Source organism: Electrona antarctica (genome assembly GCF_951216825.1).
Source record: "Electrona antarctica genome assembly, chromosome: 16".
In the NCBI taxonomy this organism is placed as follows: Eukaryota; Metazoa; Chordata; class Actinopteri; order Myctophiformes; family Myctophidae; genus Electrona; species Electrona antarctica.
In genome coordinates, this window is record NC_136797.1 from 43,915,440 (window position 1) to 43,929,383 (window position 13,944).

Sequence of the window (13,944 nt, forward strand, 5' to 3'; positions counted from 1 at the left end):
ACCTTTTGTCTATAAGTAATGTTATGTTTGGTTGCGCTCGGGTGTTGCGCTCTGAAATAGTGGATCTTCAAGCTCAGCTTGTAGATCTGCTATTTTCAGCATGCAACGCACAGTTCAAATACAGTTCAGATACATCAATTACTACATTAGGCCTACCTGTGGTTGCTCTGATTTTGGCGTTCTCCAACTCGGGACATGTTCTGGCGTCTGGGTGTCAATTTGGTTAACTCTGGTTTTGAGACAAAGATGAGGATTACATAACAAATTTAGAAGTTCCCTCACTCACCTGTGTCCCATCTTAAATGTAAGCTTATGAAATACATTAATATAGTGGTTACAACTGTATTAATTGACTGCCAGAGTCCCGTGGTGGGAGTTCTGCTCTGGTTTTGGTCAAATACTACCATAATGCACAGTCTTTGTTCATTATGGCTCATAATCTGCTCAAAATGAGATATTCGGGGCTTGTTTTTTTAGCTGTCTGGCAGAAACGACTGGGCAGCTCTGCCGCCATCTGGCGGTGAACCAGTTTTAAAAACACTGAATTATTTTGCCGATCAAATATAAAACTTCAAATTTTAAATGAAATACCCCATATAAAAATTAAAATAACGTAAAATACAAATCGAAAATTCACTAGTATCCATTACATTTTTGAGAATCAATACATTTTTCAATGTCTCAGTCTTACCTGCTCGAAGACCTGTGTCATGACATCCCTAATGCTGACGCGTTGGGTGGTGTGAACTAGAAAGGTTGAGTTTGAACGCATGGGGACGTTGATCATCGTCCCGGGCGGCTGGTTACGTCAACAGTCACACAGTAATACAATCTTGATCTTGGCATCTTGGTCTGAAAAAGATAATCATGGACATCTCAAAAACCTATTATGCCTCCATGAATTGCAAAAAAAGAAAAGCCGGTTCAACCAAAAAGATGGTTGAATGGTTAACTGCTGGCCATGTGGGCTTCACCTGCAAGATGGCGGCTGTCGTCAAACGACTACGAAACCAACTGCATTGGCGTTATTGTGGATAAAATACTGTCTAGAAAATACATTTTAATATAAAACTGTCATTGTCAGATACAGGCCTAATGAAAAGCATGTGAATTGTGAACTCGCTTATTGCTCACTTTAAAGCTTCGAGACACACACACACACACACACACACACACACAACCCTGCCCCAAGTGCCCCGGTTAACAAACAGTATTCATTAATAATTATAATACAAATTATCCAGTCTTATATATTGTTTCCCGTCATTCTTTAGTGTCCCATGGCAGGAAGGCACATATGGCTGCAGCTCGTCCCTCAGACTTCTTAGGGTACTGTACTCCCCCTCTTTTAATTTGTGGACATACCAGCCATCCTCCGATACGTGCAAACAACTTTTTCATGTCATGGGCCCCCAAATTGGGCAAAAAAAACGCAGCAGGGGGGACCTTTATCAATATGTTCCATTCATAAACTAGCCTACACAGTGAAATCTATGGTGATAAAATTATACTCATAACGTGCATGTGTTGTGCCGCCTGGGACTGAAAGTCCCTACTACTCCCCAGTCCCCACACAGTGACAGCACTCCATGTTTAAGGCACGCACAGACAGACAGACATAATATTCTGTAGGCTAATACACTGCAGTGTATGTGTTTCCTTAAGCAATTGATTAATGTACTCGTCCTCATTTCGATCAGGGCTAAAGTCTCCTCATTCGACCACGTCTATCCACGGTAACGGGACATCTTTGCGCTGCGTAAAATATGCCTTCTCCGTCTCCAACTGTGTTCAGCTCCTCACCCGCCACATCGTTTGCTTAATTTCCTTTATTTGCTGCGGATTGCATTCCCACCTGCACCGAATCGAAATCAAGTGCGATTGGAAGCGAAGCGAAACCCCCGTTTTTGGGCGGAGTAGAATGCGGTTCTTTGCTGCGCATTAGGATTCGAATTCACACCTGCCAAACGAAGCGAACTTTCGGACAATGCGCAGCAGGATTCGTTTTAATCGCAGTAAAGCTTTCTGGTGTGAATGTCACCTAATATGCCAGGGACCCCCATAAGAGAACCAAATGGAACCAACGGGTCTATTTGGTTCCCTTTGTACACTCTCTGAGTTACAGACCCATTTGGTTACCAACTATCATTTAGCTGGGGACACCCTGGAACTCCAAGGACCCCTGGGGGTCCCCAGACCCCACTTGGTCATCTAGATGGAAAGAATTTATCCAAATTCATCAATTCAATCATAACTAACAATGTAAATATAAGCAGTATAGAAAATCAAGGGCAGAGAAGAAGACTGAGATTCATGATTAATTGTGGATGTTGTTTAAATGCTATGTTATATTTGAAATAAGAGGAGACCAGTCAAATTAAACTTTGTATCATTTAAGCCCAAACCACACCAAAGGGTCGGGATGCGATCTGTTTAAGATAAACCACAGCAAAGATCTTATGGCCCCTACACACTGTAGGAGTTTTAAAGTTGTCGGCGAGTCATCAGATCGTTGTGTATTTCACACTGCAGGAGTCTTTTTTTTTTAAATCGGCTGTCATTATATCTTTGTGGCTTTCACACTAAACGATTGATCGCCGAACAGGGATCACACACTGCAAGAGTTCACCAAGATGCGATCCAGACCCGATACATAATACATATAGGTAACTGCTACATCATTTGTTTTTTTTATTCCAATTAATTTTGACATGGACGTGCAGGATGCCGTACAAGCGCGAGACCCACACAGGGCGCATCTCTCTCTCTCTCTCTCTCTCTCTCTCTCTCTCTGTGCACGGCACGCCACAAACACACAGGAATAGCCATGCAGGCTGAGGCTACACACAGGGCGGCATGTTTGTGATAACGCGTGATAGCGAGACAGGACGTTATAATCTTGAGTTTCATTAAATAACTCTGTCTCTCTCAGTGTGCACGCGCGCGCACGCACACACACACACAGCGCACGAGGTCCAAACCAAAAGTTTGCTCTGCAATTGATTCTGATTCCGATGCGTTTTTACCGTTGTATCAACATTATTCAAGTGAAATGCGTAACGGCAATATTGGGCTAATATAGGCTACTAATATGTGGGTAGCCTACAGGGATTTACCGACGGAATGAAGGTTATATATAGGTATATATATTAGGGCCGGGACTTTAACGCGTTAATTGAGATTAATTAACTACAGAAAAATTAACGCGTTAAAAGAATTAACGCATTTTAATCGCACTATTTTTTTCACCGCGGAACGTTGTCACTGGACAGTTTTCAGATGGACCGGCGCACCACCCAGTTCACCGAGTGAAGTGTCCGTTGTTACAGGGAGTGGAAACCACCCCCCTTTAAAATGGTATGCCCCAGCAGCATTGGGAACAATAACACCACCAGACAGTTCACCAGACCGGGGGAAGCCGCTGAGATCACTTTGCTTGTCCCCGTGGATTGGAAATAGGATTTAAAAGGCTATCCGATGATAGCGTGGATTACAGCACAGTTGTGTGCAATTATTCAATAAAGAATTCGCATATCACCGAAGACCGCACCTCGTCAAGCCTCCAGTATCGGCTCGATGCGAAACATGTTGCACCGAGCCTAGCCTGGAAGCTAACGTCAACAACAGTAGCTCTGGTCCTTAGCGTAGTTAGGACTCAGGAGGAGTTCTATGGTACTTAATTTGATCCTTTCCCCTCACACCCACGGAAGTGCAGGCTGTGCAGCCCCTCGTTTTTAGCACAAAAAAATATGTGAAAGCCTACTTTCCTCCTTCTAACACTATGGATCAGAGCTAACGTTATTCCAACTACCAGTAGCAATTCAAGGACCCGACCAGATGACATGGTTTCTAACTAAACGGTTATGGCCAAATAAAATGTAAAATCTGTTAATGGCTGTTACTGTATGTCCACGGAAGAAACACAGGTGCTTTGTTATGGTCATGTCACATATTTGCTGCACCAAGCCCCCCCCCCCCCCCCCAACCATGTGGCATGCATTCCCCAAACTCTCAGAGACATGCCCCCACCATCCAAACCTTCAATATTGCTTTCCCCAGCTATTTCATCTATTTAATTCCTTAGTGTTTTTCCTCTAATAAAGTTGTTTTTGATTTATCATGTCCCCCTTGTAAAGCATTTTTGGGTACTCAGAAAAGCTTTATATAAATTATTACATTTGAGATATTATAATTTATTACCCCTATTATTACTACAAAAACAATGTTTTATTGCTTAAACTTATGTATTCACTATTCATTGATTCACTAGTATACCAAAATCCATTTGAAAAAATAGCTTTCTCACTGTTCTCGGGTCAAATAATGATATGCGATTAAAATGCGATTAATCGAGATTAATTAACTACAAAGCCTCTGATTAATTAGATTAAAAATTTTAATCGAGTCCCAGCTCTAATATATATCTGATCATACAGTCGACAGACAGATAGACAGCAATGCTGTGAGCAGTGTGCTCTCATTGGTTGTAATACAGGCCTTATCGGGGCGCTGTCGCAACCCAGTTCATACTGTATGATATCCAGTCGGTGACAGAGTCAAATATCAAACGTGCTAGATGTTCAGAAATGGTCGGGGAGGCGTCGGCGAGCGCTTTTATCGGCGCTGGATCTTCTCGCAGCTCCTTTCACACACAGCGAGCAAAACCACGCCGATCAAAGCCCGATTTTACGTCAGATCGGGGGTTTTGTCGGCGAGCGCCAAAAATGCTCCCCGACAGCATAATCGGAGCAAATATCGGGCAGTGTGTACGAGCCATTACCAGGAAAATGGTTGTCTCAAAGGTGTGGTTTGGGTTTTTACATTTTTGGGGTTTTACAAGTGCTTGTTAGGGTGTTTAAGAATGATTATTCTGGGGAATTAAGACCTGAACAAGTTGAGAAACACCGGTTTAAGGATAAGTTGTTTTTTGCAATAATTGTGTATTACTTTGGAATTGTTAGTAGGTGAACATAATTTGTTCATTAGGTTGACTGTAAAATGCAAAAAGTGCTAAAGTGAACATAACTTTCTTCAAAACATAAAAAGACAACATATTAACAAAAAGATTGAATTTATTTTCAATTATTCACAGTTTTTCCAACATAAAAAAAAACAATTTCAATAACATAAACAATAAGTTGCATAAATCATTGCTTCATTAAGTCTAAATCTAAATCATCAAAGGGAAAGGGTGGGCTGTTGCTGGTGCTGTCGTGCTCTGGGGGTGCTTGGGAGTGTGAGATGGCTGTAATAATCAGTGATGGGGTGTATACAAAAGTCCAAAAAGTGCTCTGTGATAGTGGCTGCTGTTGTGAGGTGAGTGAGATTGTATCTGTTTAAATAAGTGCGTATAGGGCCCATTGTGAGTGTAAGTCTTGTGTTTTCTGTGTCTTTTGGAGGTTGTATGGCTAGTGTTCCTGAACAGAGTGTGTTAAATCGGCGAGTTTTTTGGGTCATGTGACAATTAGTGCAGGTGTTTGTGGTTTTGTTGTGGTCAAATGTGTCGTGGAAGTGATGACAAAGTGCACATTCTATGTGATCTGTGATTTATGCTCCTACAATTTCTCCCGTGATAGTGCTCGATGGTGGGGTGTCTATGGTAAGTGCGTGAATTGAGGGGGGAATGACAAGTGGTGTATGAAGGAGTGTGATTGTGGAGGATTTGGTGGTGGTTAGTGATGAAGTGGGGAGTGTGCGGTGAGTGAGGTTGGTGATAGTATAGGATGTGTCTTTGTGCAATGTGTCCGTTTGAGTGTTCCAGATTGTCAGTTGGGATTTGTGGGTGGCGTCTGCAATATCGATTAGTTGTTGGTTCATGGGTCCATTGGTGCGAGTGTATCCGGGTGTGCAGGGGTGTATCTTGGTGATGGTGCAGTTGATCTGTCCAATGTGATGAGAAAAGAAAAGACATTAGTATATTTAGTTATACTTTTGATATATGATTGTCAGTGTTGTATAGCCTTGGAAACCCAGACATTTTTATTTCCAGGGAGGAAAAAAAATGTCTGGGACCGAGTCCACTTCAATTCAGCATAGAGTAGGGCAAATGTTGATCATTCTGCGTCAATTTAACAAAAGGTACAGATGATCAGAATTCAGCACACACACACACCTGTCGCTCTAATTAATTAGTCTCATGTCGTGCAGGTGCGTCTAGATACTTTTAGAAGTGTTTTTTTTAGCCTTGTGAGAAGTGGGGGGAGGGTTGGGTGGAGCTCCACTGCACCAGTACACCTGACAATTGCCATGATTTGCAAGATTAGATTCATATTGGGTTGGATTTAAAGTTTTAATCTAGTTCATTGTACTCCGATCACTCCAAATTCATCAACAGCGTGAGTCCTCACGTATCAAACACCAAACAAAAACTTGGCCAAGACTGCAGTGCAAATAACAATGAATATGCCTATTGCAGAACAGCACCAGCAATCAAACACAAATGTTTGGTCAAACCATGTGACTCCCATTGGAAAAGCATTGTGGCCTAAAACAAAACGACCAAACTTTTGCTTGATTGGTGTTTGAATGAGGCCTAAGAAGCCATAAGACTTAAAGTTAATAGGCATATGCATTGTTATTTGCACTGCAGTCTTGGCCAAGTTAAGCTATGCCTATTGGCTATTAAGTCATCTTAGCTCAAAAACACCGGTTTAAGGATACGTTTTTTTTTGTAATAATTGTGTATTACTTTGTAGTTATTAGTAGGTGAACATAATTTGTTCATTAGGTTGACTGTAAAATGCAAAAAGTGCTAAAGTGAACATAACTTTCTTCAAAACAAAAAGGACAACATATTAACAAAAAGATTGAATTTATTTTCAATTCAGTTTTTCCAGCATAAAATAAATAAATAAACAATTTCAATAACATAAACAATAAGTTGCAAAAAAAAATCATTGCTTCATTAAGTCTAAATCTAAATCATCAAAGGGAAAGGGTGGGCTGTTGCTGGTGCTATCGTGCTCTGGGGGTGCTTGGGAGTGTGAGATGGCTGTAATAATCAGTGATGGGGTGTATAAAAAAGTCCAAAAAGTGCTCTGTGATAGTGGCTGCTGTTGTGAGGTGAGTGAGATTGTATCTGTTTAAATAAGTGCGTATAGGGCCCATTGTGAGTGTAAGTCTTGTGTTTTCTGTGTCTTTTGGAGGTTGTATGGCTAGTGTTCCTGAACTGAGTGTGTTAAATCGGCGAGTTTTTTGGGTCATGTGACAATTAGTGCAGGTGTTTGTGGTTTTGTTGTGGTCAAATGTGTCGTGGAAGTGATGACAAAGTGCACATTCTATGTGATCTGTGATTTATGCTCCTACAATTTCTCCCGTGATAGTGCTCGATGGTGGGGTGTCTATGGTAAGTGCGTGAATTGAGGGGGGAATGACAAGTGGTGTATGAAGGAGTGTGATTGTGGAGGATTTGGTGGTGGTTAGTGATGAAGTGGGGAGTGTGCGGTGAGTGAGGTTGGTGATAGTATAGGATGTGTCTTTGTGCAATGTGTCCGTTTGAGTGTTCCAGATTGTCAGTTGGGATTTGTGGGTGGCATCTGCAATATCGATTAGTTGTTGGTTCATGGGTCCATTGGTGCGAGTGTATCCGGATGTGCAGGGGTGTATCTTGGTGATGGTGCAGTTGATCTGTCCAATCTGATGAGAAAAGAAAAGACATTAGTATATTTAGTTATACTTTTGATATATGATTGTCAGTGTTGTATAGCCTTGGAAACCCAGACATTTTTATTTCCAGGGAGGAAAAAAAATGTCTGGGACAGAGTCCACTTCAATTCAGCATAGAGTAGGGCAAATGTTGATCATTCTGCGTCAATTTAACAAAAGGTACAGACGATCAGAATTCAGCACACACACACACACACCTGTCGCTCTAATTAATTAGTCTCATGTCGTGCAGGTGCGTCTAGATACTTTTAGAAGTGTTTTTTTTAGCCTTGTGAGAAGTGGGGGGAGGGTTGGGTGGAGCTCCACTGCTGACAATTGCCATGATTTGCAAGATTAGTTCATATTGGGTTGGATTTAAAGTTTTAATCTAGTTAATTGTACTCAGATCACTCCAAATTCATCAACAGCGTGAGTCCTCACACGTATCAAACACCAAACAAAAACTTGGCCAAGACTGCAGTGCAAATAACAATGAATATGCCTATTGCAGAACAGCACCAGCAATCAAACACAAATGTTTGGTCAAACCATGTGACTCCCATTGGAAAAGCATTGTGGCCTAAAAAAAAACGACCACACTTTTGCTTGATTGGTGTTTGAATGAGGCCTAAGAAGCCATAAGACTTAAAGTTAATAGGCATATTCATTGTTATTTGCACTGCAGTCTTGGCCAAGTTAAGCTATGCCTATTGGCTATTAAGTCATCTTAGCTTAAAAACACCGGTTTAAGGATAAGTTGTTTTTTGTAATTATTAGTAGGTGAACATACTTTCTTCATTAGGTTGACTGTAAAATGCAAAAAGTGCTAAAGTGAACATAACTTTATTCAAAACATAAGACAACATATTAACAAAAAGATTGAATTTATTTTCAATTCAGTTTTTCCAACATAAAAAAAACAAACAATTTCAATAACATAAACAAGTTGCAAAAAAAAAAATCATTGCTTCATTAAGTCTAAATCTAAATCATCAAAGGGAAAGGGTGGGCTGTTGCTGGTGCTGTCGTGCTCTGGGGGTGCTTGGGAGTGTGAGATGGCTGTAATAATCAGTGATGGGGTGTATAAAAAAGTCCAAAAAGTGCTCTGTGATAGTGGCTGCTGTTGTGAGGTGAGTGAGATTGTATCTGTTTAAATAAGTGCGTATAGGGCCCATTGTGAGTAAGTCTTGTGTTTTCTGTGTCTTTTGGAGGTTGTATGGCTAGTGTTCCTGAACTGATTGTGTTAAATCGGCGAGTTTTTTGGGTCATGTGACAATTAGTGCAGGTGTTTGTGGTTTGGTTGTGGTTAAATGTGTCGTGGAAGTGATGACAAAGTGCACATTCTATGTGATCTGTGATTTATGCTCCTACAATTTCTCCCGTGATTGTGCTCGATGGTGGGGTGTCTATGGTAAGTGCGTGAATTGAGGGGGGAATGACAAGTGGTGTATGAAGGAGTGTGATTGTGGAGGATTTGGTGGTGGTTAGTGATGAAGTGGGGAGTGTGCGGTGAGTGAGGTTGGTGATAGTGTAGGATGTGTCTTTGTGCAATGTGTCCGTTTGAGTGTTCCAGATTGTCAGTTGGGATTTGTGGGTGGCGTCTGCAATATCGATTAGTTGTTGGTTCATGGGTCCATTGGTGCGAGTGTATCCGGGTGTGCAGAGGTGTATCTTGGTGATGGTGCAGTTGATCTGTCCAATCTGATGAGAAAAGAAAAGACATTAGTATATTTAGTTATACTTTTGATATATGATTGTCAGTGTTAGGTTGACTGTAAAATGCAAAAAGTGCTAAAGTGAACATAACTTTCTTCAAAACATAAAAAAACATATTAACAAAAATGATTATTTTGAAAAAACGGTTTTTCCAACTTAAATGTCATTAAACAAAAACAAACAAACAATTTAATTAATTAACAAACTAAGTTGCATAAAAAAAAACATTACTTCATTAATTTACAACAAAATCATAGGATGTGCTGGGGCTGGTGCTCTCGTGCTGTGTGGGTGCTTGGGAGTGTGAGATGGATGTAATTATCAGTGATGGGGTGTGTTAAATCGTGATGTATTCTTGGTCCAAAAAGTGCTCTATGATAGTGGCTGCTGTTGTGAGGTGAGTGAGATTATATTGTATATTGGTTCAAACAGACCCAACAAGTAATCCACGGTATTAGGATTCACCGAGTACAGCTCCCTCTGGTTCCAAATGTAACGGCCGTTTTCTTTAGTCCTGTCAATCCACTCCTGAACTAAGTTTCTTCCATCTTTCCTGGTCCCGCTGTGTTTTTGTTCTCCAGGGTATTCCACGTCTGATGTGTTTTTGGGAAACATGTACTTCCTCCCTCCACCCATAATCACATCAATGTTGGGAATGTTTTCAAAGAGTTGCCTGGCGATGTCCTTGCAGCCTGCCTGTAGTGCCTCTGGCGGCATCTCATTATCAGAATACCAGTCCCTCTCCACACAGTGGGCATAAGCAGCACTAGGGGTGGCATGGTTCACACGGGTTGTCGTCACTATTCCCACAGACTTGCCTGCTTCCTTGGCCCATCGGAGTATGGAGGTGACCTCATTGCCTGCCGTCGTGTTACACTGGGAGCGAACGGCAGCTGCGTTCACGCCCACTGTGCCCTCGTTGGCCTTGACCCCACAGAGATATGCTGTTGCCGTGCCCGCGCTGTCTGCCACTTGTGCATCGGTGTTGTAAGTCTTGGCCAGAGCCACAAAGGGGAACTTGTCCATCTCTAGCTGGGTCTCCTCCCCACTGTGTCCGCTCAGCTGCCCCTTCAGTATTCGTGCGGCAGTCACCGTGGAAACGCCCATTCCATCTCCGAGGAAGAGGATGAGGTTCTTTGCTTTGTTCTTATTTAGGTTCTGAAGTTGTAGAGCATTCTTCAGAGTCCGCTGGGCCCATGCATTCCAGAACTTGGGATCTTTCTCTTGGTCAGGGAACTTTGGCTTCCCTTGGGCTGCAACTGACATGAGAGAGAAGCAAATGATGAGCAGGGCTGTCGCCTTCATGTTGTCGTTGTCTCTCTTTATGACTGAGGTGTGATCCCAGACGATTGAAACATGCCACTTTGAAGAGCTAATTTAGCTCCGTCTGTCGTCAATTGTCGTCTAAGTGCGTATCATGCCCATTGTGTGTCATTTGGGGGTTTTATGGCAAGTATTCCTGAGCTGATTGTGTTAAAGTGGTGAGTTTTTTGTGTCATGTGACATTTAGTGCAGGTGTTATTTTTATTGTGGTCAAATGTGTCGTGGAAGTGATGACATTGTATGTTATCTGTGATTGGTTCTCCTACGATTTCTCCCGTGATAGTGAAGGTGCTCGATGGTGGGGTGTCTAGGGTAAGTGCGCAAATTGAGGGGGGGATGACAAGTGGTGTATGAAGGGGTGTGATTGTGGAGGATGTGGTGGTGGTTAGTGATGAAGTGGGGTGTGTGCGGTGAGTGAGACACACACACACACCTTAGTTAAGTCATCAAGAATGGTGGTCCCCTATTGGACGGTGGACACCACCGACATACCCAGCCGATTATAGTACTTGCGCGCACTGCTTGCGCAAGTAATAAAATGACACAGATGCTTTCCCATTTTTAATGGGTTACATCCATTGAATACATTGAATCAGAGAAATCCTTACTTGGAGACGAACGCGGTTGATGTATGTCGACCCCATGACCCCTATCAGAGCTCCCAGAACAGAGCCGATGATGGACCAGTTCTTGGTCTGCTCGGCGCGTGTCCTCTCCTTCTCGTGACTCTCCCTGACGCAGGCAGAGAACACGGCAAACTTTTCCCTCTCGGCCTCCGACGCGTCGTCACAGGCCTTCTGCAGCAGACGCTCCTCCTACGGACACAGTGGAATGGAACGGTGTGTTTTGTCTGGCGATAGCAGGCGAAGAGGCAATAGTCGAAATGTGGGCGGAGGAGCGTCGTTCAAAAACGTTGCTTTAACCTTTGCTTTTATGAAATATTCGAGACCATTTGGGTTTTATGGAAAATGCTCCTAAACATATTGCTAGTTTGACCACTTCAAAATGTTTAAAACAAATCACCAAAAATACTAGCTTGTAATATCTACTAGCATTTAGAATTAGTCCTATTTTAGTCATCTGAAATTGTTTAGTCTCAGTCTAGTCTTAGTTGACTAAATATCAAAATATTTTAGTCTTAGTCTTTTAGTTTTTAGTCAAATAAATGTTTGGTTTGGATATGCAATACAGTCGAGTAAATATAACAAAATTAAAACAATCCAAAAGAATGACATTGGTCGTGGCGACCGGGGAACTTTAATCCATGGACACACAGGGTTCAGTGAATGACTACAGATGAGAGGTTTTACCTGTCGTAGGCTATGCTCCTGTGTGACCAGCTCCACGAACGTAGCCTCCTCTCTGCCCACGCGGTCCAGCTTGTTCTTCACCTCCTTCAGCTTGACCCGCATGGCCTCCAGCCTGCCGTCTGCGTCCCGCACCACACCTCTGGATATCATGAAGGCTGCCTCTGCCTGAAGGACGGACACACAGAAAATATTTGTACTTCTTTTTTTTCTTCTTTTTTTTAAGATATTTTTTTGCGGCTTACGCCTTTTATTGGTTTTTGAAGGGACAGACAGTAGGCTGACAGGAAACGGGAGAGAGATGGGGGAAGACATGCAGTAAAGGCAGTGTCGGGCTCGGGAGTCGAACCCGCGGCACACTGCGACTGGATTACCAGTCGGGTGCCCAGACGGTTACGCCACCGCCTGGGCCAATATTTGTACTTCTTCCACCACTGATGGTTTGTCCATTCTGAGCATAGTTGACCGTTATGTATATCGTCCCTGTCGGGTCCAAAACTGGTACTTTTCAGAATTCTAATTCAAAAGCATCAAAAGTAGCAGATGTACAAGACAAGCTCCAAGCGTGTAACTTCGCACCGCGTTTCGAGCTGGCAGATCTGCTAGTTTTGTGTGACTCTGTAGTATGATCAAGTATAGGGCGTTAATTTACACACAAAAGGTTAAAATGTGGGAGATAAGAGGTTTCTGCCTGACGACAGCAACGATGACTAACCTCGGCGACTTGTTTCTGTGCCAGTCGGACGTCAGTGACAGGGTCCTCGTACCTCTCCCACCAGTCGTTGATGGACGCCCCTGCAGTCGCAGCTGACCACTGCCCCCACTGTCTGCTCAACACACCTGCATGCTGCAGGAGGAGAACAACTGTTATTCAAACAAAAATATAATACAGAAAAAGAAAAGGTGCTGTAAGTAAGTGTACAGCACTTTGGTCACTCTGATGTCATCTCAATGATAATGTGATAAAAATGATAATCGTAAGTAAGTACAATTTAGGCATTTAGCAGACGCTCTTAATCCAGAAATCGCTCTGGATTAAGTAAAGTAAGCGAGGACAACACAAGGTAATAAACCAAGAATCTATCATCAGTCCAATAGTAGAATATCCAAATAAAATCAATCAAAATCAGGGTCTAAGTAGTAATATGAATCATAATCACCAAACTAAAAAGGTACAGTCGAATGTAATTTCCCTATTCAGAACAACAAATAGACCTGCAAGGCAGCCTTGGCGCGCTCCTTCATTAACTCGGCCCCTCCCTTATCCTCTGGAGGGGTGGAGTTACCCTGTGAAGGGGGGGTGGTCTGAGGGTGAGCGCTGTAGGTCCGGCCAATAGGGGCTCTCCCTGACAGACATCCGGGAAGGGAGAAATGGTGAAGGCAGCAGTTCCCATGGCTCCATGATGCAGGGATGTGAGCACCTCGGTACCTCGAATAACAACACACCAGGCCAGAGTGAGAGGTCATCAATATTCTTTATTCGGATCCCCATTAGCTTCCACAAAGTGGCCGCTAGTCTTCCTGGGGTCCACACAAAAATGTATACAATAAAAACAGATCATTGAAATTTAAAACGGACAAGATCTAGTTATCAGCTAAAACAGTGAAGTCGCTCTGCATTTTACAGAGACAACAAACGACCAATAGTAACAAATACAGTGTAAAGTGTGTGTATGTCCGGCGGTGTGTATGTCCGGCGTACACACAGACAAATGTGTCCGTTAGATATTGGATTTACGATCCAATGTTTTGATATGTTGTACAGCTCATCCAAATTACACATCTGACACAACTAGGGTTTTTTGACCCCAGGGGCTCACTGGGAACAGGGAGGAACTCCTTATATGGTCAGCACACTCTATAGTAGGGAGAATTATCCAGAAGAAAATAAAAAATAAGTGATATTTGAATTAAGTAAAATCACTGAATATACCTTTAAGGAAGTGGTTGCACC

The 13,944-nt window shown here is 42.6% G+C and overlaps 2 protein-coding genes across 2 annotated transcripts; both read right to left on the reverse strand.

Annotated features, from left to right (window-relative positions):
• Positions 1–223: 223 nt before the first annotated feature.
• Positions 224–10,749, reverse strand: LOC306939511 (alkaline phosphatase-like; the record flags this gene model as incomplete). The annotated part of the gene is made up of 4 exons (XM_079524098.1): positions 9,795–10,749; positions 9,085–9,345; positions 692–747; positions 224–229 (listed from the first exon to the last, which is right to left on the reverse strand). Exons 1-4 carry the CDS (start codon positions 10,663–10,665, stop codon positions 224–226), a joined length of 1,194 nt encoding a protein of 397 aa, XP_079380224.1. The 5' UTR covers positions 10,666–10,749.
• A 196-nt stretch (positions 10,750–10,945) lies between these two features.
• Positions 10,946–13,457, reverse strand: LOC306939512 (mitochondrial potassium channel-like; the record flags this gene model as incomplete). The annotated part of the gene is made up of 5 exons (XM_079524099.1): positions 10,946–10,990; positions 11,292–11,498; positions 11,994–12,158; positions 12,706–12,837; positions 13,206–13,457. The coding sequence occupies 5 exons, from the start codon at positions 13,455–13,457 to the stop codon at positions 10,946–10,948; spliced, it is 801 nt and encodes a 266-aa protein (XP_079380225.1).
• Between the last annotated feature and the right edge of the window lie 487 nt (positions 13,458–13,944).